The following is a 27,776-nucleotide window of genomic DNA, read 5'->3' on the forward strand; positions in this document are numbered from 1 at the left end:
ACAATATAGAAAATAATGTTCAAACAGTCTATTTTACACGCGTATAAAATAAAGTAGTCACACGTGCAACACACTATTTGAACGTATTTTTCGACGTGTTAAACTTTTTCAAATTTCTTAAAATTTTGCAGGATGTCTTAAATAACTATAACGTACATGACCATGAGAAAAAATTTGACTAAAAAATTATTTCAAGTGCTAAAACGGGTGCATCAATGTATCCATTTTAAGGGGGTGCATTGTAGAGTTTCCCTATATTTTTTTGGAGCTTTTTTATTTTTACACTTCAAAACAATTTTTTTTTTGCATTTTTACAGAATTCTACATAGAAACTCCTATTGCAACTTGCGCTGCAACCCAAATTGCAACAAAAAATCATATAAAAACTCCTATTGTAACTAGCGCTGCAACCACTTTAAAAACCCAAACCGTAAATTTAAAAACTAAATTAAAAAAATAATATATGGAGTAATTCCCCTATTTGTATTAAAAATGAACTTCAAATTGATTATGTTTTAAAAAATTAAAGAAAATTGACCACTTTTTATAATACAAAATTTAATCAATTGATCAGCCTTTCCACAAAACAAAAGATTCGATCAATAATTTTATAAATAAAAAGAATAATATTTATTCAATCAATTAAATAGGTTGGCGAAGTATATGGGATGAAAAACTCTGTACTTTTAGAGCTTTATTTGTATTAAAAAGAAAAAGGAGTATTATTATAAGTCACTATTGGATTCGATACCAAAGTATATTAATATAAGGGATTCGAGGGGGGAAAAAAGCAGATAATAACGCATCTCATCAACTACCATCTTAAGGTTAATATGCCCCAAGATTTTTTTCCTTGGGTAGATTTTATGTCTCAAGATTGAATTATAAGTAAAATTGTATAATATAAATCCCACAAATCACGAGTAATATAAAACAAAATACAGACAAATTCTCGTTTTTGATAGATTTAATTACACCAAAATAACATTTATCCAATTACCAAAACCCTATTAACTACTGTAATACTCACACATGAACAATCACACACACATGAGCATCTGGGACATTTAACTTCACACTTGTATATGGGAGTTGGACCACATAAAGAAAAGTCCCTTTATAAAAATTAGTTCAATATCAATATAACAATCAATATAGAAGAAACGGAAACCAATTCTAAAATTGAAATGATAACAAGCAACAACAACAACAACAACAACAACAAAAATCATATATTTTCTTTTCTGGTAGGTAACAAAGTCTGAATTAAAACACAAAATTAGGCTATTTGTTATTCTAGTAAGTCGATCTCCAATCAGTTTCACGTATTCATTATGACTAATCCAAAAAACACCACGACCACCAAATATTGATCGGCAAAGTGAAAATGCAGGTAGCCGCACTTCTAACACAATGGAGCTCTTTTCCATTTTTCTGTTTTTTTTTTTCCAATCGTTTTCATCTTAGAAGATAGAAAAACATGTAATAAGAGATCACTTTCTACTGTCAACTGAAATTCAAAAGAAAGGAAAGTCGTCTGTCCAACCCAATAGTATTTTTTACAAAGACTTACAAGTGGGCCTGCCCACAGAATTGCAGCATTCCAAGTTCCCAGCTCACACAGGCACCCGTCTGCCTCGATAACGGTCGAAAAACTGCATCACCAATGAATGAGTTGGTTACTCTCAGTTCACTACTTCTATTCACATCTATGCAGACCCCACAAACATAACCAAAACTACTGTGCATCAGTTTGTGAGTTATTATTCTTCTATATGGAATTCATAGTGAAATTTTGAAAATACAGAAAAGTACAACAGGATTTTTATAAGATATGCATTATGCAAAATTCCTTTCGTCGCTCTAACACTAACACTAACACTAACAGAAAAACCATATCGGGTAATGTCTGAGCAAGTGTGGCCAAACAATGAAATCATCACCTTATAATTGGGATGCCTAAGGAAAAGACTAAAGCCCCAGACCAAAGTCACTACTAGCACAGTATTACAATATTACAGCACCAATCTCAGTCCCTCAGTTTTTCTTATTGTGAGCACAACTACACATGAGCATCAAATCCCTACGAATTATTGCCACCTTTAACACGTTGCAGATAATATTTTCATCTTTAAGCATGTTTTAAAACACAATCAATGTTTGTTAAACAAAAGAAAAAAAAACACAATCAAAGGTTCTTCTTATATGTAAAATAGAACAACAAATTTAGCGTTCAATGCATATAAATATAGATATGATGTATTGTTCAGTACAAATCATACCTTCTTCTGTATCCACATGATACTAGTGTTTTCTGTAAACACAGCGAACTTACATGGTGCAGTTACACTTTTTTAATCAGTTTCTTATTTGTTTAATAAAACTGTTTAAAAATATTTTCCAAATACAAGTTCAATAAAAATGTTTTCACTTTTCAATTTTTTTTAATTAAGAATCGAAATTTTAAAAAAAATTGAAAACAAAACAAAAATCACTATCAAAATTTTTTTAAACAGTTTTTTTTTTCTTAATAGACATTTTAATTCCGACCATAACATGAACCTTTGGACCCAAACCTCAACCTTGACGCAAAGCCAGAGGCAGCCCCCAGCCCTAGTCCTAGACCCAAACTCGACTGGGACCCAAATCCCGGCCCCGGACCCTAACCCCAGCCCAAACCTGGACTTGGACCCCAAACCCAACTTAAATAAAATCAACAAATGAAAATAAAAATGAAATTTATAGAACACACTTTTATTTTTTATTTTTAAAATTAAAAAATAAAATGATTATAGAACACATTTTTGTTTCTCAAAAATTTTACTTTCATTTTTATGATTAAAAAATTTAAAAATAAAAGTGCTACCAAATGCCACCTATAATTTCCACTTCAAAACTTTTGTTTACTTTAATAAACTATTTTTGAAAAAGAAAAACGGGGACAAAAAAACTTATGCTCGCTAATTGCTTCTGCATTTCATATAAGTTGTATTACCAAAAAGGTTCTTCAGCTATATGTTTTCTTCTTTCATACACACGCTCAAAGTTAATAAGTTTGTTTCTAAGTACAACCTTCATATTTAAATGTGTATTCATAATCTCACATTACTTTTTTCATGAATCAATGGTTATCATACTCTCAACATGCAAATTCAATGAACAAATTTCTGGTATTTATGCAAATTCATACAAAACGGCACTACAGGCAATTACCAAAACCTAAACAAAAGAATGAGACTGAAAACTGATTCTAAACATAACTTAACTATCACTGTTTTTATTTTTTTTAAATGCAAAAAAGGTTTTGAAAGTTGAGGAGAGGTGTTTTCTCTTGGTACCGCAAGGAATAAGCCTTGAGACCTTAATAATAATAAAAAAAATTCATAACAAACAATACAGAATTCCATATCAAAGTAAAAATAAATAAAACTAGTTATAAGTCTATAAAACATAAACCAATTTATAAAATCTCCAATAAGTCATCATTGTGTTCGCTTCTACGCATCCTAACTTAAATTAAGTAACTAAAAACATACCAACAAAAAAGAATATAAAAAATCAGCCACTTAGAAACAGAAAATGAAAGGAAAATTTTAAAAATAAAATAAAACATTAATCAAGAAATGAAATGATTTACCCCTCTAAAACAAACATCACGAGCCTAGGAGTTGACTTGAAATTGAGAAATAACGTTTTTTAGGTTTTCATTTATCTTGCCTATTTTATTTATTAAAAATTTGCTAAAAATAGTTCAAACTAAAGGCCATATTTAAGTCATTCAAAAGCCTAAAAATAACCCTGAAAAATAGCTCATAAAACCCCAAGTGAAACCACAATAAAACAATCCTAACACACAATTAAGCTGAGGCGTGTATCTCATGTGCCTCTCACCTCATGCACCTCAGTACGCCTCACCTGAGGTGTGTGCTTTGTCAATGTGAGGTGTATGCCTCAATGGCAACAGCAGAGGCGTACCCTCAGATTCGGTTTTGAACCGCCTTCACCGATTTCGAAAACCGTATACAAGGAATGTAGATGAAAACAGTCACTTAACAAATGACTGACATATAAAAGACAACTCAATAATCTTTAATGAATAATATGATGCTACTACATACTAATAGAAGGAAATAGTTGCGAATTAAGAATCATAAATTACTTTACTTATGCTATCTTAGTGTAACCAGAAGACTAAAACCCCTTATACATAGAGCTTAAAGGATAATTCACAACGATCATAAAATGATATGTATTACTAAATGAGACTTCTCATATTTATAAGTTATTTTCCTTTGACACAGGTAACTTTAATATGCTTTGTACAAATATAAAGATGACCAAGTAATTTCCAAGGCTAAACCCAAAGTAAATCAGGTTCATATCTGAAGACAAAATTTTATTTTACATCTAACCAAACTGGTATAGACCGTTAGCAGAAAATTAAATTTGGTAAAAGAAAGGAAAAGAGACGTATTGGTGTCAATGTAAAAACATACCGATCTAATATAAGGCTGTTGTAGCAACCATCCAAGAACAGGTATCCTCTGCAGAAAAACAGCTAGTGTAGGCCAGAAACCACTGCAAGATAGTTGCAATCAGCAAACATCAGAAGAGAATAAATAAATTACTGTGAAAATCGTGAAAGTGGAGATTGAATATACCTGAAGAGCACAATGAACCCATACGCCTCCAAAATCATGCCACAAATGGGCCAGCCTATAACTACCAAGAAAAAGCCAAGACCGAATGAAATTGTTCCCTGTACAGTCAACAAAAAGAAAGCAGGTGTGAAAAAGAGATATTTATACAAGAGCAATGAATTAAAGAGAGGAGAGATTAACAACTTAAACCTTGAAATTTTGAGGTTTCATGAAGAATTGCATAGAGGACTTTAGTCCTATTGTAAGAGTCACCCCTGAGAAGAAGAGGATCTGATTAAGTAACACCAAGAAATAACATGTTAAGATAGTACCTTTCATACAAAAAGTAAAATTATATAAATAGCAAAAGAAAAAGGAATACACATACAAACAAAGATGAAGGCTACTGGGAAGGAAAACTACATTTGAGAATAACTTACATTGCCCATGGCAAGTAATCCTTTGTCAAAGAAGAAGATAATTCCGAGAAATGAGAAGAAAACGCCAAATCCGGTCAATCCTATTCCAATCTCTGATCCGATCAAAAATTTCCAGAGTTAATGATCTCATAATATTTTACAAACGCATTACACATATTTTAGAAAAGAAAATTAGGAAACAGAAAAGGCCAGAAAACTATTCATAACATATTTCATATTGTGTGACTTATAGTAATGGATTACATTGCTGATCCAAGAGAAAACCTAACTAAGCAAATTTTATTAAGCATTCATCCTAAATATGCTGCAATTCCTTCTAATATCACAAGTAAGTACTAGAAGAACAAGTAAGTGTTGAATCGTAGATCAATTTACATGGTCACCGATTCCAAGTCAAGTAATCACCACCTTACAAATTTCTTGCTTTGAAGAATGAAATCATAATTACAAGTTTTCCATATCTTAGTAATAATTGCAAAGATTAATTCATCGAAAGATGTTAATTTCCCAGCAGTAACGTTTCTTAAAAGATATATAAAATACAATCGTAAGCGATAACAACACAGCGATATCAAAAAATATGTATATCTATATATATATATGAGACGAAAATTCAAAAGTAAACTCACTTTTCCGATCATTCATTTCGAAGGAAACCATTTTGTCGGACGATTTACTGCATGGAATCACAGAAAATGTAAAATTTAGAATTAAAAGATAGAAAAAGAGGGAGAGGGAGAAAACAATTATGATGCAAGAAATGAACCTTAGAAAACCGTAAAGTGGAGTAGGAAAACTGTGGTCGGAGGCGTAGAGAGTGAGAAACGAGAATGGAGATTGAGTTGGGTTGGGTTAGTGAGGGATCGGATCTAAAGTAAAGAAAGGAAAGGAAATGGAAATGAGGCCCTAAGGGTAAGATGGAGAAGAGAAGAGAAGAGAGGATGAAAAGTGAGGTCAGGTGTGGTTGAATTTGAAGAAAAACAAACAAGTGAACTTCTCCTCTTCCCTCTTTGCTAGATAGATGAACATCAAATTGCCCAACACACAGGAGTTCAGATGGAATCGTAAAATTTCAAATGCACCCCTAAAAAATAAATAAATGAAATAAAAAACCACAAATTAATTATAAAAATTTGCTCTTACTGTTTTCTTTTCCCAATGTTTTGTCTCTTTTTTTTCACAATCTTTTACAACAATAGAGAAAATAGGATAAGAAATTTTCTCTCATCCAACAAGTGTTTCCATCCAACCTAAGAGCATGTTTGGCTAACCCGTGAGCAGCTTGGTTAGCCGTTCTCTTAACATGAGAGGTAACAATACTAAGAAAAGAGGATAGAAGACAACGAATATCAAAGATTAAATCTGATAAACTAGATAAATCCCAAGTTTCATAATTTAAAAAATTGGAAACAAGAGTAACCGGCAATGCGAGTTGAGATAACCAATTAAGTGCATGGAAGAGAGTTTTTGCCTCCATTTCATCTGATCCTGAAGTAACCTTGGACAGATTTCGACATAGCCGCAATGACTTCACCATTATGGTTCCTGACAATGGCACCAACTCCCAAAACCTTAGAAAGAGGATTTACCGCAGCATCAACATTTAGTTTCAAGCCATGCATATCATGTGGTTTCCAAGGAATTCCTTCGGTTGGTAGAGTTATAGTAGTTGTTGGTACAGTCGGTTCACTAACAGCAGTGGAATAGTTTTTTTCTTTTTGATAATTCTCCATGTAGTTTGTAATATAATTAGCTAGAGCAAAACCATCACGCCTTGATTCACCATGATTGAGTGTGTTCCGGTTAGTCCAAATTACCCACATGATGACAAATAACAATTCTAATTCATGCTTGAAAAATATAATCTCCACCAACCATACTACGTGCTTTGTTGAAATCAATTGGGAAATTGAAGTGTCTCCAAATAGTTTTGGCATGACTGCATTGGAACAAAGCATGGCCAATCGACTCCCAGGCTTGTGAACGTAAAGAGCACGCTACAGAAGTGAGTACTTTTTTCTTGAAAAGTACAGCAACCACCGGAAGACAGTTCTGAATTACACGCCACGCAAAAATCTTGATCTTCGGCAGTAGTTTGAGATTCCAAAATAATTTCCACCAGTTTTTATGGGAGCTCGAGGAAGATTCTTTATCAGCATCTTCAAGATTAGGAGCAAGGTGGAAACCACTTTTAACCGTGTATACACCAGAAGTTGTATGTGTTGGGTTTTATGCCCTAAATAAAATTCTATTTCAATGTAATCCAGATTATTCAATATCAATAAAGTAATAGAAGTATTTTTCATTCTTTTGTGTATGTTTTGGTTCAATTAATCAATTGTTTGTCTATTTGATTTATAAATTCATCCAAACCCCTTTCACATACTTGATCATGTTTATTGCGTTGTCAACACAGTGGAAAGTAAACATGACTATGTGAATAAAGTATTCCTAGATTTATCAGAACACTAGGTTTTACTGATATGACAATCTACAACAGAGTTTACTTGCATTTGGAGAAATGCTATGTTCTTTCCAGAACATAGGTCAAAGTAAAGCTCAGGTTGGATGCATGGAGTATGCATTGGAATGGACCGATATTGAACTTTGAAATAGATATATGAAACTTACCGTAAATATCTATTCAATTCAATATCACTAAGTTGATCCTAGATCACATGATCGAAATCCTGATATGGTTAGGCTCAATCTCGAGAGTGTTATTTGTGTTCTTTGATTTGTTAGTTAAGCCTAATTTTTGGTCAGGGCAATACATACATTTTGGGAACACGGTAGTACGATTGAGTGAGAGCGCTAACATAAATATGGAATCTATAGCTTCTATCTGGCGAATAGTAAGCAAAGGGTGATTTCCTTCGAGCTTAACCAAACGAGATAAATGATTGAGTACTCATTTCACTTAGTTGAAATATCATTTATACAGGGTTAAGTGTTTTAAGGATAAAATACATTGTAGGGTGTTACGGTAATTTAGTCCCTTTACAGTGTAAATCATCCATATAGAGGATCATTGATCACATTAGGATTATAACAATGGATAACTAATGATGTGTCTATATGGTGGAACATATAGAGCATTCTATATACTGAGAGTGCAATTCTGAGTTCTATGTGTGGATTCAACGAAGAATTAATAAGTCAGTGAATTTAAGTAGTAAATTCTAGATCTGCTTATTGGAAGCTCGGATATATAGACCCATGGTCCCCCCACTAGTTGAGATAATATTACTTGTAAGGCTCATTTAATTGATTTTAATTAATCAGTTATAATTCTCAAGATAGACTGTGTCTATTTGAGAATTTATCACTTATTAAGGGCAAAACAGTAAATAGAGATTTTGAAGGGCATATTTATTAATTAAGAAACTTTAATTAGTTTTATTATTAATAAAATAAATGACAATATATTATTTAATAATTATTTTTTAGTTATTAAATAATTAGATTTGACATTTATGTGGTTGAACAAAGGAATTGACAGTTTTTGACAAAACAGGAAACTATCAATGTAGGAAAAGGAAAGTTGGAAAAGTGGCAAGCCTTGTTTCCACAATGCCTAGGCCGACCACTTAAGCTTCCTTTTCTCTTTGATTTTTTCAATTTTAAATGTCAATTAATTCAATCATAGCCTTGGGTGGTCTTCTATAAATAGAAGGCAAAGGCTTCAGTTTTCAACAACACATTCACAACATTATTCTGACAGAATTTTCTCTCTGAAAATTCTCTCTGAGCCGCCACCCTCTCTCTCTCTATTCCTTCACTGTTTCGAAATCTATAAGTGTTAGAGTAGTGCCCACACACATCAAGTAATACCTCAATCATAGTGAGGAAGGCTGTGTAGAATTCAGAAACAACAAAGGACTATGGGGCTCAGATCTTGATTATACTCTGCTACAGAAAGGAATCAAAGGTTAGAGATCTGAGTGGGAGGAGACATATATTCCGCTACACCCAATGTAAGATTTCTGATACTTTTATGTGTTTAATTTTCAATCGTTTTAGAAGTTCATATTGTTAGGTTTTATGCCCTAAATAAAACTCCATTTCAATGTAATCTATTTTATTCAACATCAATAAAGAAACAGAAGTATTTTGCATTCATTTGTGTATGTTTTGGTTCACTTTATCAATTGCTTGTCTATTTGATTTATAAATTCATCTTAAACCCTTTTCACACACTCGATCATGTTTATTGTGCTGTCATCACATTGGAAAGTAAACATGACTATGTGAATAAAGTTTCCTAGATTTATCAGACACAGGGTTTTACTGATATGATAATCTACAACAAGAGTTTACTTGTATTTGGAGAAATACTATGTTCTTTCCAGAACATTGGTTAAAAGTAAAGCTCAGGTTGGATGCATGGAGTATGCATCGGAAGGGACCGATATTGAACTTTGACTTAGATTTAATTACACTTACCGTAAAATCTATTCAAGTCAATATCGCCAAGTTGATCCTAGATCAAATGATCTTAATCCTGTTATGATTAGGCTCAATCTTGAAAGGCTATTCGTGTTCTTTGATTTGTTAGTTAAGCCTACTTTTAGGTCAGGGTGATACGTACATTTTGGGAACATGGTAGTGCAATTGAGTGGGAGCGCTAGCATAAACATGGAATCTATAGCTTCTATCTGGCGAATAGTAAGCAAAGGATGATCTCCTTCGAGCTTGACCAAACGAAAATAAATGGTGGAGATCTCATTTCACATAAGCTGAAATATCATTTATACGGGGTCAAGTGTTTTAAGGATAAAATACATAGTAGGGTGTTACGGTAATCTAATCCCTTTACAGTGTAGATCATTCATATAGAGGATCATTGATCAAATTAGGATTATAACAATGGATAACTAATGATGTGTCTATATGGTGGAACATATAGAACATTTTATATACTGAGAGTGCATTTCTAAGTTCTATGCGTGGATTCAACGAAGAATTAATAAGTTAGTGAATTTTAGTGCTAAATTCTTGATCTACTTATTGGAAGCTCGGTTATATAGACCCATGGTCCCCGCACTAGTTGAGATAATATTGTTTGTAAGACTCATGTAATTGGTTTTGATTAATCAATTATAATTCACAAATTAGACTATGTCTATTTGTGAAATTTTCACTAAGTAAGGGCGAAATTGTAAAGAAAGAGTTAATAGGGGCATATTTGTTAATTATGATACTTTGTATGGTTCAATTAATAAATATGATAAATGAAAATATTATTTAATAATTATTTATAGTTATTAAATAGTTAGAATTGGCATTTAAATGGTTGAATTAGGAAATTGGCATTTTTGAGAAAATCAGATACAAAAGGTGTTAAAATTGCAAAATTGCAAAAGGCAAGGCCCAATCCACTAAGCCATGGCCGACCACCTTTGTAGGCTGTTTAAGTTGATATTTTCATTATTTTAATGCCAAATAATTCAAACCTAACCCTAGTGGAATGCTATAAATAGATAGTGAAGGCTTCAGGAAAATTACACTTTCTGAATCAGAAAAACCTGAGCCTCCTATCTCTCTTCCCTAGCCGCCACTCACTCTCTCTCTTCTTCCTTTGATTTTCGAACTTACCCTAGTGATTAGAGTAGTGCCCACACACAGCAAGCAATACCTCAATCATAGTGAGGAAGATCGTGAAGAAAGATCATCAGCAAAGGAGATTCAGAATCAAGGATTCAGAGAAAGAGATCCAAGTTCAGATCTTGATAATACTCTGCTACAGAAAGGATACAAGGGTTAGAGATCTGAACGGAAGGAGTCATTTAATTCCGCTGCACCCAATGTAAGGTTTCTTAAACTTTATATGTGTTTAATTTATCATTTTAGAAAGTTCTTATTTAGGATGTTAATAAACATACTTGTGAGTAGATCTAAGATCCTAGTAAAATAAATTCCAATAACTGGCCTCAGAGCCATGGTAATTGATTTACTTGCAAGAAATTTGGACTTTAAAACGATTGTTTGTTTGTTTTTGGATGGTATCATGTTGTATTGAGTGTTATTTGATGATTGATTGATGTTTATAAATTTTCGTGAAAAATAATTACGATTCTGTTTCTGGAATTATTTTTATTGGATAGTATGGAAAAAATTAAGCAAGTTACTTTTTTACAGAACTCAATTTCGATTTAATTTGAATTAGTTATGATTTTTTGAAGATTCGAAAAAATCGGGGCTGTGCTGAAATTTTCCTGCGATCGCGAAAACTGTCCGTACAGCTCACAATTTTTTCGTTTTTCTTCGTTTTTTCATGCTTTTTCAAGGAATTAACTTCCGATTTTTTTGTGTAGTTCTGTATGTATACTATTACTATTCCTAATTCAATTCTAATTATCAATTTGAATTAATTTAATATTTTTTAAATTTAATTCAAGATATTAGTGTAATTTGAATTTGAAAATAGTTAGTATCTATCTTTTTGCTTAATAATCTATCTTATTTTAAAATTTGATTATATCTTATCTTATTTTTAAATTTAAGGTCAGATTTAAAGTATTTTAAATTTTTTTTAATAATTTGACCTTATTTAAATTTAAAAGAAGATAACTATAATCATGTAATTTTTAAATGATATAAGATATTTTGCTAATTTTTTAAATTTTGTTATTTTATTTATTTAAATTACATTTAAAATTTGGAAAAGATATTCATTTATCTTTTCTAATTTTTTTATTTAATTTTTATTTATAAAATAACATTTAAATTTTAAAAGTAGTTAGCAAATTTTTTTTGAAATGATATTTAGGTTGGTTGAAACCTAATTTTTCAAAATTGTAGGTTTAATTTTAAATTTAAATATTTAATTAAATTTCGAAATTTTTTATTTTTCAATTTTTTTTTTTAAAATTTTCGAATTTTTTTTTATTTAATTAATTATTTTCGAAATTAATTATTTAATTTAAAATTAAATAAATCCTACATCCAACTATCCAACTAACCTTGTTGCAGGAGTATGTGTTTTAGCTTGTGTGTAAGTTTTCAAAACCTATTATTGCTTGATTGCAAATAACCATGGTTACTTTTTGCCAGATCTAATGATCTGATGGCTCCCTTGGTCAAGATAATAATTTGTAACAAGTATATTTACAAACTTCTTTCATCTGTGTATGACCTAGCAACATGATAGGACCCATCCAAAGTGTGCCTGTGTGAGCCTATGTATTTAATTTTATTATAGATGCATATAGGTTGTTGTTGCTAAAATAAACTATCATAGTTCTTGATAGAATTTATTTAGGCCCATTTAGATTTTGGGCCTATTCAATTAATAACAGTTGTTCATATTAAGGTTAAATTCCTCTCTTTTGGGCCTTGTGTGAGAGTTGGGAGCCATAGAAGTGGGTACGACATACTGAACCCAGCACCCCCTCACATGAACCACCCCAATTGTGAAGGCCCATTTGCCTGATTTGAATGACTGTACTAGGTTAATTACACTAGTTTAACCTAATTAAAATTGATTAGCAACATAATTAATTTCATTTATTTTGAAATTAATTTAGAAAATCATAGTTTAAAGAATTTTATATTCTAAGCTAAACTATATGTATTTTCTTGTATTTAATTAAATATAGAATTATAACCATCTAGATTCTTTCTGAAGCTTAATTTAAATTTTTCATTAAATATTCCTATTTAAGTTGATATTTAGTTATTTACAACTAACCAACTTAAATCTGAATATCTTTTGGATTTAAAATTTCAAAATTAAGTTGAGGAATTTTAGGCATTGGTTATTAAGATTTCTTTAGATATTTTTTAAGTTAATATCTTTTCGAATATTAACTTAAAATGGAATATTCTAGATATTATTTAGGTTAATATCTTTTGGAATATTAACTTAAAATGGAATATCTTCAAATTAAGTGGTTACAACTTAATTTTTAAATTTAATTAAATCTGATTTGAAAGATATTTAAGTTGATTTTTTAGATTCTTCTAAAACAACTTAAGCGAGATATTTTCAAATTTGTTCCATTTAAATATTCGAATTTATTTTTCGAATTTAAATAATAATTGAAAATTAATTAAAGTTGATTTTTTATTTAAACCAACTTTGATTTGTAATTTTTCATTATTATTTTATGGAACTTGTTCCATTTATTATTCGAATTTTCGAATTTAATTAATAATTGAAAATTAATTAAAGTTGATTTTTTTTATTTAAATCAACTTTGATTTGTAATTTTTCATTATTATATTATGGAACTTGTTCGATATTTATTTGAATTTATTTTTCAAATTAAATAATAATTGAAAATTAATTAAAGTTGATTTTTTATTTAAACCAACTTTAATTTGTAATTTTTCATTATTATAATATCGAATATTATGATTATACAAAATACATATATATATAAATTTTTTTTAAATAATGAGCTTTTAATCAAAAGATATTCGATCTCCATTGTTGGTCTTACAATAGTTAAACTTTTTCAATATAACCTCGAGACGCTAGACTTCGTCTCCCTATGGATGGTTATTCGTTGAACACTTTTAACACCGTAAGATTTCATTTGATAAGTGTTTTGTGAGTTTTCGTCTCTATTTAGACTCGCCCCTACGATGACTACTTAGAGATAAACTCATAAAACATGAAACAATGGTGGAAGCTCATAAAACGAGAATAACCTTGACTCTCGCCTACCGGGACAACGTTGGATTCTCATTTTGATCGAATAAAAGGTTGCTAAAATGTATAATTTTAGATGAGCTGGCAACTCTATTCAACTAATGTTATCTTTGACTCTCGCCTACCGGGACACTGTATTTCATTATGTTGGAAATCTTGGAAAATAAACTATGTTAGATTTAGTATTTCTATAACATATGTCATTACTTGTTATTTTCTGAACTTGTGTATGAATTTTGAACCAAAACCTTACTTCTGTTTTATTGATGTGTTGTAGTGTCTATAATCCCCTTCTCATTCCACTCCTAGTTAATATCTTAGCAATTGAACTTGAAGTTATAAACTCCTTGTCAGAGTAATACTTCACATATGCTCATGATGGACTTTAAATTCCAGAAAGCAGGTAAGCTTGGAATTGTTCACTCTGAAGAGCAAATAGTTCATAACTCCATAAATCCTACTACTTCAAGCTTAGTTGAGAAGATAAGAGAAAGTGATTCCACTTCCTCAAGTTATACTTCACAACAAAATAAACTAGCAAGAACAACAATTAACAAACGAATAAGCAGTAATGCTTTAGTCTTCGAATCATGTGTGTTAGAGAATGATAAATCCATTTGGATTCTTGATTCTGGGTCTACAAACCATGTAACTTGTTCATTGCAATTGCTTGAGAATTGGAATTATTTGAAATCCGGAGAGTTGAAACTTAAAGTTGGTAATGGCGAAATGGTTTCGGTTAGAGCTAGAGGAAAAGCCAAACTCAAGTTTCAAAACAGAATTTTGGAATTAGACAATGTCTTTTACATTCCAAATTTCAGTAGAAACTTGGTTTCTGTTTCATGCTTACAATTGCAACAATACAAATTAGATTTTTCGGATTCTGGTTCTACCATTTCTCGAAATGACATTCAGATTTGTGTTGCATCCATGGAACAGGGGCTTTATGTTCTTAGACCAGAAACACCATTTGCCCTACATAACGAACTTTTTAAAGTAGCTAAACCTAGAAACCACAAAAAGCAAAAGATCGTTGATGATAATGAAGCATATCTATGGCATTTACGTTTAGGTCATATAGGCTTTGATAGACTCAATAGGCTAACCTTAGACGGTCCATTGAAAAATGTCGTCTTAGGTGAATTGCCAGTATGCGAGTCCTGCCTGGAAGGAAAAATGACTAAACGTTCTTTCTCTGCAAAGGGAGAGCGTGCCAAACAACCCCTAGGGTTAGTACATTCCGATGTCTGCGGACCTTTGAATGTCAAAGCCCGAGGTGGTTATGAGTACTTTGTCACTTTCATTGACGATTACTCTAGATATGGACATATTTACCTTATGCATAAGAAATATGAAACATTTGCAAAGTTTCAGGAATTTCATGCTTTGGCCCAAAACCAATTAGATAAATCATTAAAGATCTTGTGAACTGATAGGGGTGGAGAATATATGGATATGCAGTTCAAAGATCATTTAATTGAACTTGGAATTGAATCCCAATTAACCGCCCCTAGCACTCCACAACAAAATGGAGTTGCAGAAAGACGGAATCGCACGCTTTTGGAAATGGTTAGGTCCATGCTTAGTTTTTCAACTCTACCTACGTCCTTCTGAGGATATGCAATTCAGATGGCAACCGACATTTTAAATGTTGTTCCATCTAAATCAATCCCTAAGACACCCTTAGAACTTTGGAATGGTCGTACACCTAGTTTACGCCATTACAGAATCTGGGGGTGCCCTGCTCATGTCTTAAGAAAGAAAGACGGCAAACTTGAGTCACGAACTGAAGTTTGCATGTTTGTCGGTAATTCTAAAGAGACTAGGGGTGGACTATTTTATAGTCGCAAGGATGATAAAGTGTTTGTTTCTACAAATACCACTTTCCTTGAAGATGACTATATTAAGAATTTCAAATCACAAAGTAAAGTAGTGTTGGAGGAAATGCTTTCAGATATAAGTCCTTCCAATGTTCCGTTCTCTTCCACACGTGAAGAGGACAATCCCACTCCCTCAGTTGAACAAACTGAGAAATCTACTACTAAAGTTTCTGTTCAGAAGACAACCGTGCCTCGTCGTAGTGGGAGGGTTTCAACAAAACCTGCTCGTTATGGCTTGGATGGTGAAATCAATATGGTCGTAGGTGACGGTATTGATGACGATCCATTAACCTATAAACAGGCAATGGCTAGTCCGCAACGGAAACGATGGTCAGCCGGCATGGATTCAGAAATCGATTCCATGAAAAAGAACAAAGTCTGGGAATATGTAGACGCACCTGACGACTATCATCCGATAGGATGCAAGTGGGTTTACAAGAAGAAAAGAGGAGTTGGAGGCGAAGTCGAAACTTTTAAAGCTAGACTTGTAGCCAAGGGTTATACCCAAAGAGAAGGCGTGGACTATGAGGAAACTTTTAGTCCTATTGCCATGCTCAAATCCATCCGAATTCTTCTCTCCATAGCTGCTGCTTTCGATTATGAAATCTGGCAAATGGATGTCAAGACTGCCTTCCTTAATGGGGTACTTGAAGAAACCATCTATATGGAGCAACCAGAAGGTTATGTTCTTCCTGGGCAGGAAAAGAAAGTTTGCAAATTAAATAGGTCTATCTATGGACTTAAGCAAGCTTCTCGCTCATGGAACAAAAGGTTTGATGAAATCATCAAGACCTACGGCTTTCTTCATAATGAAGATGAACCTTGTGTTTACCAACTCAAGGAAGACCAAGTAGCAGTATTCCTGGTCCTTTATGTTGATGACATTTTGATCATTGGAAACAATGTCAAGAAAATGACTCACATCAAGGAATGGCTCAACACTCAATTCGATATGAAAGATTTGGGTGAAGCAGCCTATGTTCTTGGTATTCAGATTATTAGAAACCGGAAGAACAATCTCTTGCTCTCTCTCAAACAACCTACATAGACAAAGTCTTAGAGAGATTCTCCATGAACAACACCAATGGGGCAAACATGCCTTCTAGATATGGTATTCGTCTATCTAAGGAACGATCGATCGATCCTCAAGAGATAGAGGACATGGCGAAAATTCCCTATGCCTCTGCGGTTTGAAGTCTAATGTATGCAATGTTATGCACTAGACACGACATCCGTTATCTTTGTTGGAATCGTGAGCAGGTATCAGTCTAATCCAGGACAAGAACATTGGAATGCAGTTAAGTATATTCTGAAATACTTAAAGAGTACAAGGAATCTTGTGTTAGTCTACAAGGGTGGTGCTTTAAATCCCATAAGCTACACTGATTCAGATTTCCAGGCAAGTCTTGAAGACAGGAAATCTACATCTGGGATGGTGTTTACTCTTGGGGGTGGAGCAGTGGTTTGGAGAAGTGCTAAACAAACCGCGATATCGGACTCAACTATGGAAGCTGAATACATAGCGAAAGAAGCTGCTAAAGAACTTGTCTGGCTAAGAAAGTTCTTCACCAGCATAGGTGTTGTTCCTAGAATGGAAAAGCCTCTGGTACTACTCTGTGATAACAATGGAGCAATAGCAAACAGTAAAGAACCTCGAAGCCACAAGAGAAGCAAACATATTGAAAGGAAGTCTCACATTATCAGAGAATACGTGGCAAGAGGGGATATACTAGTTCAGAAAGTTGACACAGAGGACAACCTAGCTGATCCATTTACCAAAGTCATGGCCGTGACAGCCTTTGAAAAGCACCGTCAGAATTTAGGATTAATTGATATGTACTAATTAGTTTTATATTAGTGCAAGTGGGAGTTTGTTAGGTTTTATGCCCTAAATAAAACTCCATTTCAATGTAATCTATTTTATTCAACATCAATAAAGAAACAGAAGTATTTTTCATTCATTTGTGTATGTTTTGGTTCACTTTATCAATTGCTTGTCTATTTGATTTATAAATTCATCTTAAACCCTTTTCACATACTCGATCATGTTTATTGTGCTGTCATCACATTGGAAAGTAAACATGACTATGTGAATAAAGTTTCCTAGATTTATCAGACACAGAGTTTTACTGATATGATAATCTACATCAAGAGTTTACTTGTATTTGGAGAAATACTATGTTCTTTCCAGAACATTGGTTAAAAGTAAAGCTCAGGTTGGATGCATGGAGTATGCATCGGAAGGGACCGATATTGAACTTTGAATTAGATTTAATTAAACTTACCGTAAAATCTATTCAAGTCAATATCGCCAAGTTGATCCTAGATCAAATGATCTTAATCCTGTTATGATTAGGCTCAATCTTGAAAGGCTATTCGTGTTCTTTAATTTGTTAGTTAAGCCTACTTTTAGGTCAGGGTGATACGTACATTTTAGGAACACGGTAGTGCAATTGAGTGGGAGCGCTAGCATAAACATGGAATCTATAGCTTCTATCTGGCGAATAGTAAGCAAAGGATGATCTCCTTCGAGCTTGACCAAACGAAAATAAATGGTGGAGATCTCATTTCACATAAGCTGAAATATCATTTATACGGGGTCAAGTATTTTAAGGATAAAATACATAGTAGGGTGTTACGGTAATCTAATCCCTTTACAGTGTAGATCATTCATATAGAGGATCATTGATCAAATTAGGATTATAACAATGGATAACTAATGATGTGTCTATATGGTGGAACATATAGAGCATTCTATATACTGAGAGTGCAATTGTAAGTTCTATGCGTGGATTCAACGAAGAATTAATAAGTTAGTGAATTTTAGTGCTAAATTCTTAATCTACTTATTGGAAGCTCGGTTATATAGACCCATGGTCCCCGCACTAGTTGAGATAATATTGTTTGTAAGACTCATGTAAATTGGTTTTGATTAATCAATTATAATTCACAAATTAGACTATGTCTATTTGTGAAATTTTCACTAAGGACGAAATTGTAAAGAAAGAGTTAATAGGGGCATATTTGTTAATTATGATACTTTGTATGGTTCAATTAATAAATATGATAAATGAAAATATTATTTAATAATTATTTATAGTTATTAAATAGTTAGAATTGGCATTTAAATGGTTAAATTAGGAAATTTGAATTTTTGAGAAAATCAGATACAAAAGGTGTTAAAATTGCAAAATTGCAAAAAGTAAGGCCCAATCCACTAAGCCATGGCCGGCCACCTTTGTAGGCTTTTTAAGTTGATATTTTCATTATTTTAATGGCAAATAATTCAAACCTAACCCTAGTGGAACACTATAAATATATAGTGAAGGCTTCAGGAAAATTACACTTTCTGAATCAGAAAAACCTGAGCCTCCTATCTCTCTTCCCTAGCTGCCACTCACTCTCTCTCTTCTTCCTTTGATTTTCGAACTTACCCTAGTGATTAGAGTAGTGCCCACACAGCAAGCAATACCTCAATCATAGTGAGGAAGATCGTGAAGAAAGATCATCAGCAAAGGAGATTCAGCATCAAGGATTCAGAGAAAGAGATCCAGGTTCACATCTTAATAATACTCTGCTATAGAAAAGATACAAGGGTTAGAGATCTGAACGGAAGGAGTCATTTAATTCCACTGCACCCAATGTAAGGTTTCTTAAACTTTATATGTGTTTAATTTATCATTTTAGAAAGTTCTTATTTAGGATGTTAATAAACATACTTGTGAGTAGATCTAAGATCCTGGTAAAATAAATTCCAACACATATTTAGGTTGTTAAATCAACATACTTGTGAGTAGATCTAAGTTCCTTGTAAAATAACTTCCAACAGTATGGTGCCATATAAGCCTATCAACACCTGTAAAAAAATTAGAGGATTTGAAAGGATTCTGTCTATGTTAATCTCCTTGAAGTGAGCTTCCAACAATGTCATGTTCCATTCTCTTATCTCTGTTATGTAGTATGAAACTGGCAGGTTTGAGGGTCTTGAATAAGAGACTGGTTTGTGTTGAACATGGCCAGGTATCCAAGTGAAAGGATCTCCAATGTAAGGCAACTTTGTCAAAGAGCAAAAATCTAATGTGTCACGAAAGTCATCCATTTGAGATTCACATCGTAATGCACCACCTTGCTTATTATTGTTGGAAAGTATCTCATTAAAATCTCCAATCACAAGCCAAGGTAAAAGAGGGGCAACATCTCGTAGCCTCGTTAAAGTCAACCAAGAGTGACAACGATTGCCTCGTTCTAGAGAGCCATAGAAAGCAGTAAAATTGAAAGTAGGACCATTGCCAAAAGCGAGATAGCAGTCAAACAGATTAAAATTATAATTCAACAGAGTTACAGTCACATCATCTTTCCATGATAAAAGTAAACCACCACCTAAACCTACTCTACGAACTTCAAGTCCATTATTAAAATTTAAAGCTTGTCTAAAACGAGAAATTACATTAAGACATTGTTTAGTTTCCATAATAAATAATACATGAGGAGATTTCTCCTTGACAAGCAATCGAAGATGACGGAACACGCTCAGATTCCCCAGACCCCGCGCATTGATTTTCATGGTTGATTGCGGGGTTGAGTCTCAGCCACTGCAGATGTGTCAAAAAAACCAATTGATCCATTTAAAAATTGGAAGTGTTTTGACTTGTCTCTTGTCTAGTAGACAAAGTTAGAGAGGATTATGAGTGTTGTGGACCCTTTCATCTTTTGAGTATTTTCCTGATCGAGGTGTTTTCAGGCAGTCTATTTGGCTATCGATTTGGAGGACAGTTTTCTTTATCAATTGTTTGCTGCAATGTTGTGTTAATGACAGCATGTGTAGTTGTGATTTACTTCGATGTTGCGTGTTGAGAGCCAGTCCCATTTAGAGGAGCATTAACTATGGAAGGCATGGGCGGGTAGGTTGCAATGGTGTTGTTTTTTATACCAATATCTGGCATATAAAGTTTAGTCAAGTCATCAACATCTGAAATTTCCATTGCTGGTGTGGGATAGTTTGATGCAGAGATAGGTGAGGCCATATTAGTGGTCATCATACCAGTCGAATGGTTGGTAGTATTATTTAGCAATGCTGGTGCGAACATAACCTTTGTGGTAGTTGAGGAATTAATAGTAGCATTATTCTGAACATTCCTCGTGGACAAAACAAAGTTAGGTGAAGTAGCAGCAATCCTAACCGTGGGTAAGGGGTCATTTGAGACTGGTACTGAACTGGAGTGATGTTTCTCAGAATTGGTATTTTGTTGTTGATCAAAGGATTCTCCTGGTAATAGTGGCCAAGGATGAGATGCTTGTCTGTTGGGAAGGTTTGGAATCGCAGCAGTAAGGATTTTCGAGCCAAACACGTAAGTAGAGGCCAAGCATTTCCTTTTGAAAAATCGGTTCTGTACCTATCATAACCATTATTTGGTAGTGCAACCCCTTTCAATTCAGGTCCATAAAGTAGATCAGGCACTACTCCATTATCGATTTTTCCATCCATACATAGCATTTCTAATATGGGTGACCAAGCCTACCACATTCCATGCACCATTTTGGGAGTCTTTCATAACGAAATTCCACCCAAAATTTATCTCGAACTTGTTGGAGTCTAATGTTTTGACCACTAAGCAGAGGCTTAGTGATATCCATTTTGATGCAAAATCTTAAGAATGGACCCCAATCTTCTTCCATCGAATCATCATGGACTTCCAGAAATTGTCTAATGATGTTTCCTAATGCTTTTGCCAACGATTTAGACTTACTAAGAAAAGGAAGTCTATAGCATTAGACCCAAAATGGAGAGTAGATGAGATCATCTAGCGAGACATTTTGTAAATCACTTGGTGCGTACAACACAATGTGATGATTTTGAAAATGAATAGGCTCCCTAAGAAGAACCCTTTGTTTGTCTCCTTCACATCCAAAGGTTAGAACAAAGAGATCAGGAGGTTTTTTAGTGATTTTAGTGTGAAATCTGCCATTCCAATGAAACTTTATTTGTTTCTGCATAGTAGAAAGAAAAACTATTTTTATTGTAAGAATTCGTGCAACCAGAACATTATCAAATTACCAGTAGTTAATTCGTCTTGATCATTATCCAAAATCAGTGTTGAGTCGTCCTCATCAGTGAGGATCATTATTCCCTTCATCTTGTTAGTTAATGGATTCATACTTCAGATAGGGAGAATTCAGTGATTTATAAGAAAAGAGAAGATGCAAGTTCGTGTAGCGGTTAAAGGAAGTAACATGAATGAACAGGAAGAAAAGAAGAGAAAACCAAAAAGTGGTACAAAATAACTGCCTCAGAGCACTCTAACGGTAAATTCTCATTAGCAAATTATTATTTCTTTTAAATTTAATCAAATGCTCATTAATAATAAGATATATAAATGGAACTAAATTTGAATTACATAACCGCTTCATGAAATGTGGGAATCGATCATGTTTCATTAAAATACGTGTGGATAACAATTGATAACCGCATAACTGCTTGTTATTCTTATCCTTAAAGACAGTTGATGCTGATTTGGACAACAGCATCTCGCTTTGCCTGTAGATGATCAATGGAAACTTTGGACAATCATATTCCTTCCAGCAATGGCATGAGCACTAGGAATGTCAGTCGGGCCGGGCCCGGCCTGGCCCGGCACAAACCCGGCCCGGCCCGACATCACTTTGGCCCGGCCCGGCCCGGCCCGACTCCTTCTTTTGGCCTAGCGGGTCAAGCCCGGCCCGAGATAATCGGGCCGGGTTAGGCCCGACCCGTTTTTTTTTTTTTTTTTTTTTTTAAAGAATACTTATTATTTTGTTTTGTTTCATTTGGGTATTTAATTTTGGTGGTTGTTGAGACAATTCATTATAGACACCTTTTTTATATATTATGTTATTTTAGAGAGAGAGAAAATTTGATGAGAAAATAAATAATGCATCAAAACCCACCATTGATTATTATTATTAGTTGCCCTCTTTTTTTTTTTATTTTCTTTCTAAAGATTATTATTATTATTAGGAAGTAGTTAGTTATAACTATTATACTATTACAATATGACATGCCTTATTAAAAGGGATTTCTTTTTTTCTTTGGTTTTGTCTTGTTTTGAGTCATGGGTAATGGGAGAACTATTATATTGTTTGATTATGTTTTAAAATCAATATTATAATAATTATGTAAGTCAACTTATTTTTAATGAAGAGAATTATAAGGGTGTGATGGTAATTCTTTTCTTTCAATTTTACTTTAATAATAGATAAGGTTGGAAACTAAGGTTTTCAATGAATAATTGAATTTTTGTTATAATGAATAAATGAGTGATTCAATTATGCATAATAGAGGAAAAATCTTGAGATTGTACTTTTGTTACTAACAATATTTAATACATCAATAATAACTACCAACCATAAACTCAAATATAATAACTAGCAACCATAAGTACTAAACAATACAATTTGTTCTCATCCATGTCCTCACTCATATACTAAAAAGAACAATGTACTTTCTAATCATCAAGATCAACTACGTAAGGCTCCTGCAAAAAAATAAAAACAGAAAAAAGTATTAATAATAAAAATAAATAATTTATTTGATAAATTACAAAAACTTAACTAATTACCATTGTTGGATCAACATCATTATCTTCATCATTCACTGTTGCTGTTAAAAAAAATAAAATAAATATTAATTCTAATTAAGAAATGAAAAAATGTATATAAATATATATTTACAATTGTTAAATAATATCTACCTTTTTTGTCAGTCTTCAACCAATTTTGTGTACATACTAATGCTTCTAATGTAGAAGGATGAAGTCTCGATCGATGTGAACTCACGTGCCTACCACCAGTGCTGAATGTAGATTCCGAAGCAACAATGCTAACAGGCACAACAAATACATCCTTGGAAATCATACTCAACAAAGGGTATTTGAGGCCCGTCACCTTCCAATAGTTGCATATATCGAATGACTCTTCAGTCCTAGGTATCAAGTTCTCCTCTAAATATAAATCCAGTTCAGACTTCATATTCTCTACTCGATAGGAAGCTCTAACAAATATGTCAAAGTTAGAAAGGGCATCCAATCGGCGTGTTGAAGACGATGTTGATACATTTTCTTCTTGAACCCTTCTTTCTCTCAAATGAGGAAACTTAGACCCGTACTCCTCTAGTAGCTCGCAACAAAGCTCACGAACCTTCGCAATTTCAGTTACATATTGCTCATCTCCATAAATTACAGGGAAATAATATTCGAGCAACATGAACTTGTACCTCGGGTCTAAAACAACCGCCACACACATAAGCCCGTGAATCTCTCGCCAATATTTCTGGAACTTGGACATCATTTGAGTTGCCATGTCCTTAATAAAAGGCACCTCTGATAACATCCATGATTCAATGTTGGTCTTAATTTCACATATTTGTGGAAAAAAAATATTGGCGGTAGGGTACTTTGTTCCAGAAATTAATTCGGTTACTTCATGAAACAACTCTAACTTATCACACAATTGTTGAGCATTTTGCCAATCAATTTCCGAAGGGGCACACCTCAAACGCAACTCCCGCAGCCTTGCACGTTCAAATACTGTCTTGTAGGATAAAGCTGTGCTAAGCATTAGAAAAGTTGAATTCCACCTCGTTACACAATCAAGTGATATTTTTTTGGTGTATGGTACTCCAAGTTGACGAGCAGTGTCTTCAAATTTTTCATGTCTTTTTGGTGTGCCCGACCAATAAGCAACACTATCTCGAATTTTGTCAACACTATCACCAATGACAGATAAGCCTTCTTTGACAATTAGATTTAAAATATGTGCACAACAACGCACATGTAGCAACTTTCCCTTCAAAATAAAGCTTGTCGAGCTCAAATTGTCCTTTCAAAAGATCAATCATGGAATCATTGGCAGTACAGTTATCGAGAGTCACTGTACTGATCTTGTCTTCTATTTTCCAATCATTAAGACAAGATCTTAGGGCCTCAAGTAGTGCTGGAGCATCGTGAGGACACGGAACATACTTAAAACTCAATATCTGACTATGTAAGTTCCAAGAATCATCAATAAAATGAGCTGTTACAGCCATATATCCCCTCTTCTGATGATTTGCAGTCCACATGTCACTGGTTATGGCTATTCTGCTCCTACTTTTTTCCAAATTTTGCCTGCACTTTTCTTTCTCAGTTTTATACATTTTCATAATGTCTGATCTAATTGTATTCCTTGACACCATTTGAAACATGGGACATAAAGTGCTTGAATATTCTATAAACCCGCTATGCTCAACCATAGACAAGGGATATTCGTGCTTAACGATCATTTGAGCCAATTTGGTCCTTGCTAAATCAGGATCAAAATTAAAAGAAACTGAAGGGCTTGCAGTTGCACTAGGATTGGCGGCAAGTTGGGCCTTTCTTACAGGACACGTTTTCACGTGAGAATTTAAATGCCTAGTCCCACTAGAACTTTCTCCCACCAGCTTACGCTCGCAATACTTGCAAACCGCTTTAATTTTCCCATCAATTTTTTCCCGTGTGAAATGATCCCATGCACGAGAAGTTCTTTTTCTCTGATTCTGAGTTTCATCTACTGTATTGCTAACAGATTGTACTTCATTTGTCGTTGATGGCACAAAATCAACATCATCCTCAAAAATTAGAATCGATTTGACCAGACATTCTATATTAACCTACATTAACACCATATTCTCATATCTATCAATTAATCTATGCAATTTCTTTAAAAATATGATAAACATATCTACGAAAAATCGGGCAGCATTTTCCCTATTTTATTAACCTAACCATCTGTCAATTTTAACTATAAATAATCAGATTACACACAATTTATCATCCTTATATCACCGCAGCACACAAATTTCGCAGAACCTACTTCACTATGGATGAATATATAAGATTGTTGTGAAAATTTTATTGCTTTATAATTGCGCAAGTGTACACAATCACAAACAAGTAATACAATGATAAGTAATCAAAGTTCGTCTCCACAGGGACTTTTTACTAAATAATGTTAAATCAACTAAAAGTAATTCCAAGAATTTCAAATAAAAATAAAATAAAGTCACACATTAATGCACGAGAAAAATTTATAGCCTTGATTCTAAACTTGAGAACTAACTTTTTAAGCTAAATAAACTAAAAATAAGAAGCTAAAACTGATTAGAATGGTGGTAATTTCAGATTTAGAAAATAGACTTGGGTGATTAATTTCCACTTGTATGTCCCAGTTGATACAGCAATGACCCAGCAATGACTCAGCAATCCTGGCAAAGTTAACAGATTTCAAAAAAACCAGCAAGCTTTTTCTAAAACTTGCAATAAACCATTCACAATCTCACAATGCATTCCTACATCAGTTTAGATCACAAATAGCCTAATAAAGTATCAAATCTTTAGTTATGCATGGTAGCAAAATATTCCTATTTCACTACTAATTAATACCTAAAAGAAAAGGTAAAAATCATGCATCAATTAGAGGGGTTCAACTAGGTCTTGCTTTTCCAAGTAAGATCTAGCTTGATAAATGTTAAAAATGGCCAAAAATTAACATTCAATCAACATTTCATCACATCTAATTGAACTAAGACAAGATTACTTCATCATTGCAAAATCAAAACACTAGTCCATACAAGGGTTTATAACCACCCAAATCCCAAAGAGTTTAGTTCATAGCTAAAATTAAAAACAACAAACCAGAAAATAAATTGTTCATGGAGTTAAAGAGCAACTTAGAGAGAAGAAAATGATACAAAATGAAGTGGAGAGCAAGAGAAATGAGTGGTGAGCTCAAATCCTTTCTTTGGAAGTTGCCTTCTTCTCCTTCTTCTCAATCTTCTTCTTCTTCTTCCTTTGTACTCTTTTTCTCTGTACTTAATTTCTTTTTGCTGCTGTAAGTTTCGTACCCCACTTCAAAGTGCAGCCACCCTCTCTATTATCACCCCTCTTTTCCTTTTTGCACCCCAATTAGGGTACCAAAGTTTACCCTAATTGGAAATCCCAATCATCACCCACTTGTCCTTCATTTTCCACATGTTTGTTGAGTCAATAGTCAAATTCCGCCACCTCAGCTCGTTTTTCTTTTCATTAAAGCCAGCTGGACTATTTGCCAAAATAAACTTACTGGGCTGACAAATTGCTACGCGATGATTGCTATAGCAATGCCAGTCAGCAATAATCATTTTTCTGCTCCTTTTTCTCCTTGTCCCAAATATTTCCAAATGCCTATTCTTGTATTTTTTCTGCTCAAAACACATAAAAACAACAACATAAGTCCATCTAACACTTACTAACACACACACACTTCCATTTGTTACAAAGACACAACAAACTAAACACAATTACACAATATAGACATTAATTGCTCCACAATTCACATTAAATTCAAGCTTAAAGATATGAAAATAACTCTAAATCTTAGAGTTATCAACATTCAAACTCTTCTATAAATTATATGTAATATAATAAAGTAATTATATAAAAAAATATATATACCTCTCCGATGAATCGAGATTGAAATTCCCACTTGACTCAAATTCTTTTCAAACACTTGCAAAACGCCAAAGCCTATAAAAAAATATAAAACAGAGCAAAATCAAATGGAGCCAATAATTTATGTTTGAACACTTATACTGAATTGAACCCCAAATGTATATATACATATACCAGTATTTTGACAGATATATGTAGGTAACTAATAGTCATGAGTTGACATGATACAAAACTGAATATGATACATATATATACTAGTGCCTACACCCTTTTGCATTGCAAAACTAACACAAAAATTATTGTATGTAATACCATTTCAACAGAATATTATCATATATATTTCATGTGTAATGCCTTGATCATATAAATACATATAAACACCAATTAAGAGGAAGATCATAACATAATCTTATTAATCTAATTGCCATCATGCGCATGAGCTAGCTGTCTCTCACTTTAATTCCTTGATTCACATTAAGCCAGTCTCATAAATATACATATATTAATGTGTTTATATATTTATATAAAGATATATGCAAACACGAAGACAAAAAAGAAAAAGTTTATTCAAATCTGCGAGCGGTCTAGCTAGCTATAGCTGTTTGCTTTTTCACCTATTGGCCCATATATTATCATCACTATACTACTCAGTACTCTCTTCTCCATCACTTTAT

The 27,776-nt window shown here is 33.2% G+C and overlaps 1 protein-coding gene across 3 annotated transcripts; it reads right to left on the reverse strand.

Annotated features, from left to right (window-relative positions):
• Nucleotides 1–1,086: 1,086 nt before the first annotated feature.
• On the reverse strand, nt 1,087–6,349 carry LOC115723184 (vesicle transport protein GOT1). 3 transcript variants are annotated; one of them, XM_061103696.1, is made up of 8 exons: nt 5,847–6,170; nt 5,710–5,756; nt 5,081–5,172; nt 4,851–4,931; nt 4,662–4,759; nt 4,497–4,578; nt 1,574–1,655; nt 1,087–1,115 (listed from the first exon to the last, which is right to left on the reverse strand). In XM_061103696.1, exons 2-7 carry the CDS (start codon nt 5,738–5,740, stop codon nt 1,617–1,619), a joined length of 423 nt encoding a protein of 140 aa, XP_060959679.1. In that variant the 5' UTR covers nt 5,741–5,756; nt 5,847–6,170; the 3' UTR covers nt 1,087–1,115; nt 1,574–1,616. The 3 variants fall into 3 exon arrangements, with proteins under 3 accessions (XP_060959679.1, XP_030508480.1, XP_030508479.1); XM_030652620.2 differs by lacking the exon at nt 1,087–1,115 and adding an exon at nt 1,212–1,462; XM_030652619.2 differs by lacking the exon at nt 1,087–1,115 and having other exon boundaries at nt 1,212–1,655; nt 5,847–6,349.
• Between the last annotated feature and the right edge of the window lie 21,427 nt (nt 6,350–27,776).

This window comes from Cannabis sativa, chromosome 9, assembly GCF_029168945.1.
Source record: "Cannabis sativa cultivar Pink pepper isolate KNU-18-1 chromosome 9, ASM2916894v1, whole genome shotgun sequence".
NCBI lineage: Eukaryota > Viridiplantae > Streptophyta > Magnoliopsida > Rosales > Cannabaceae > Cannabis > Cannabis sativa.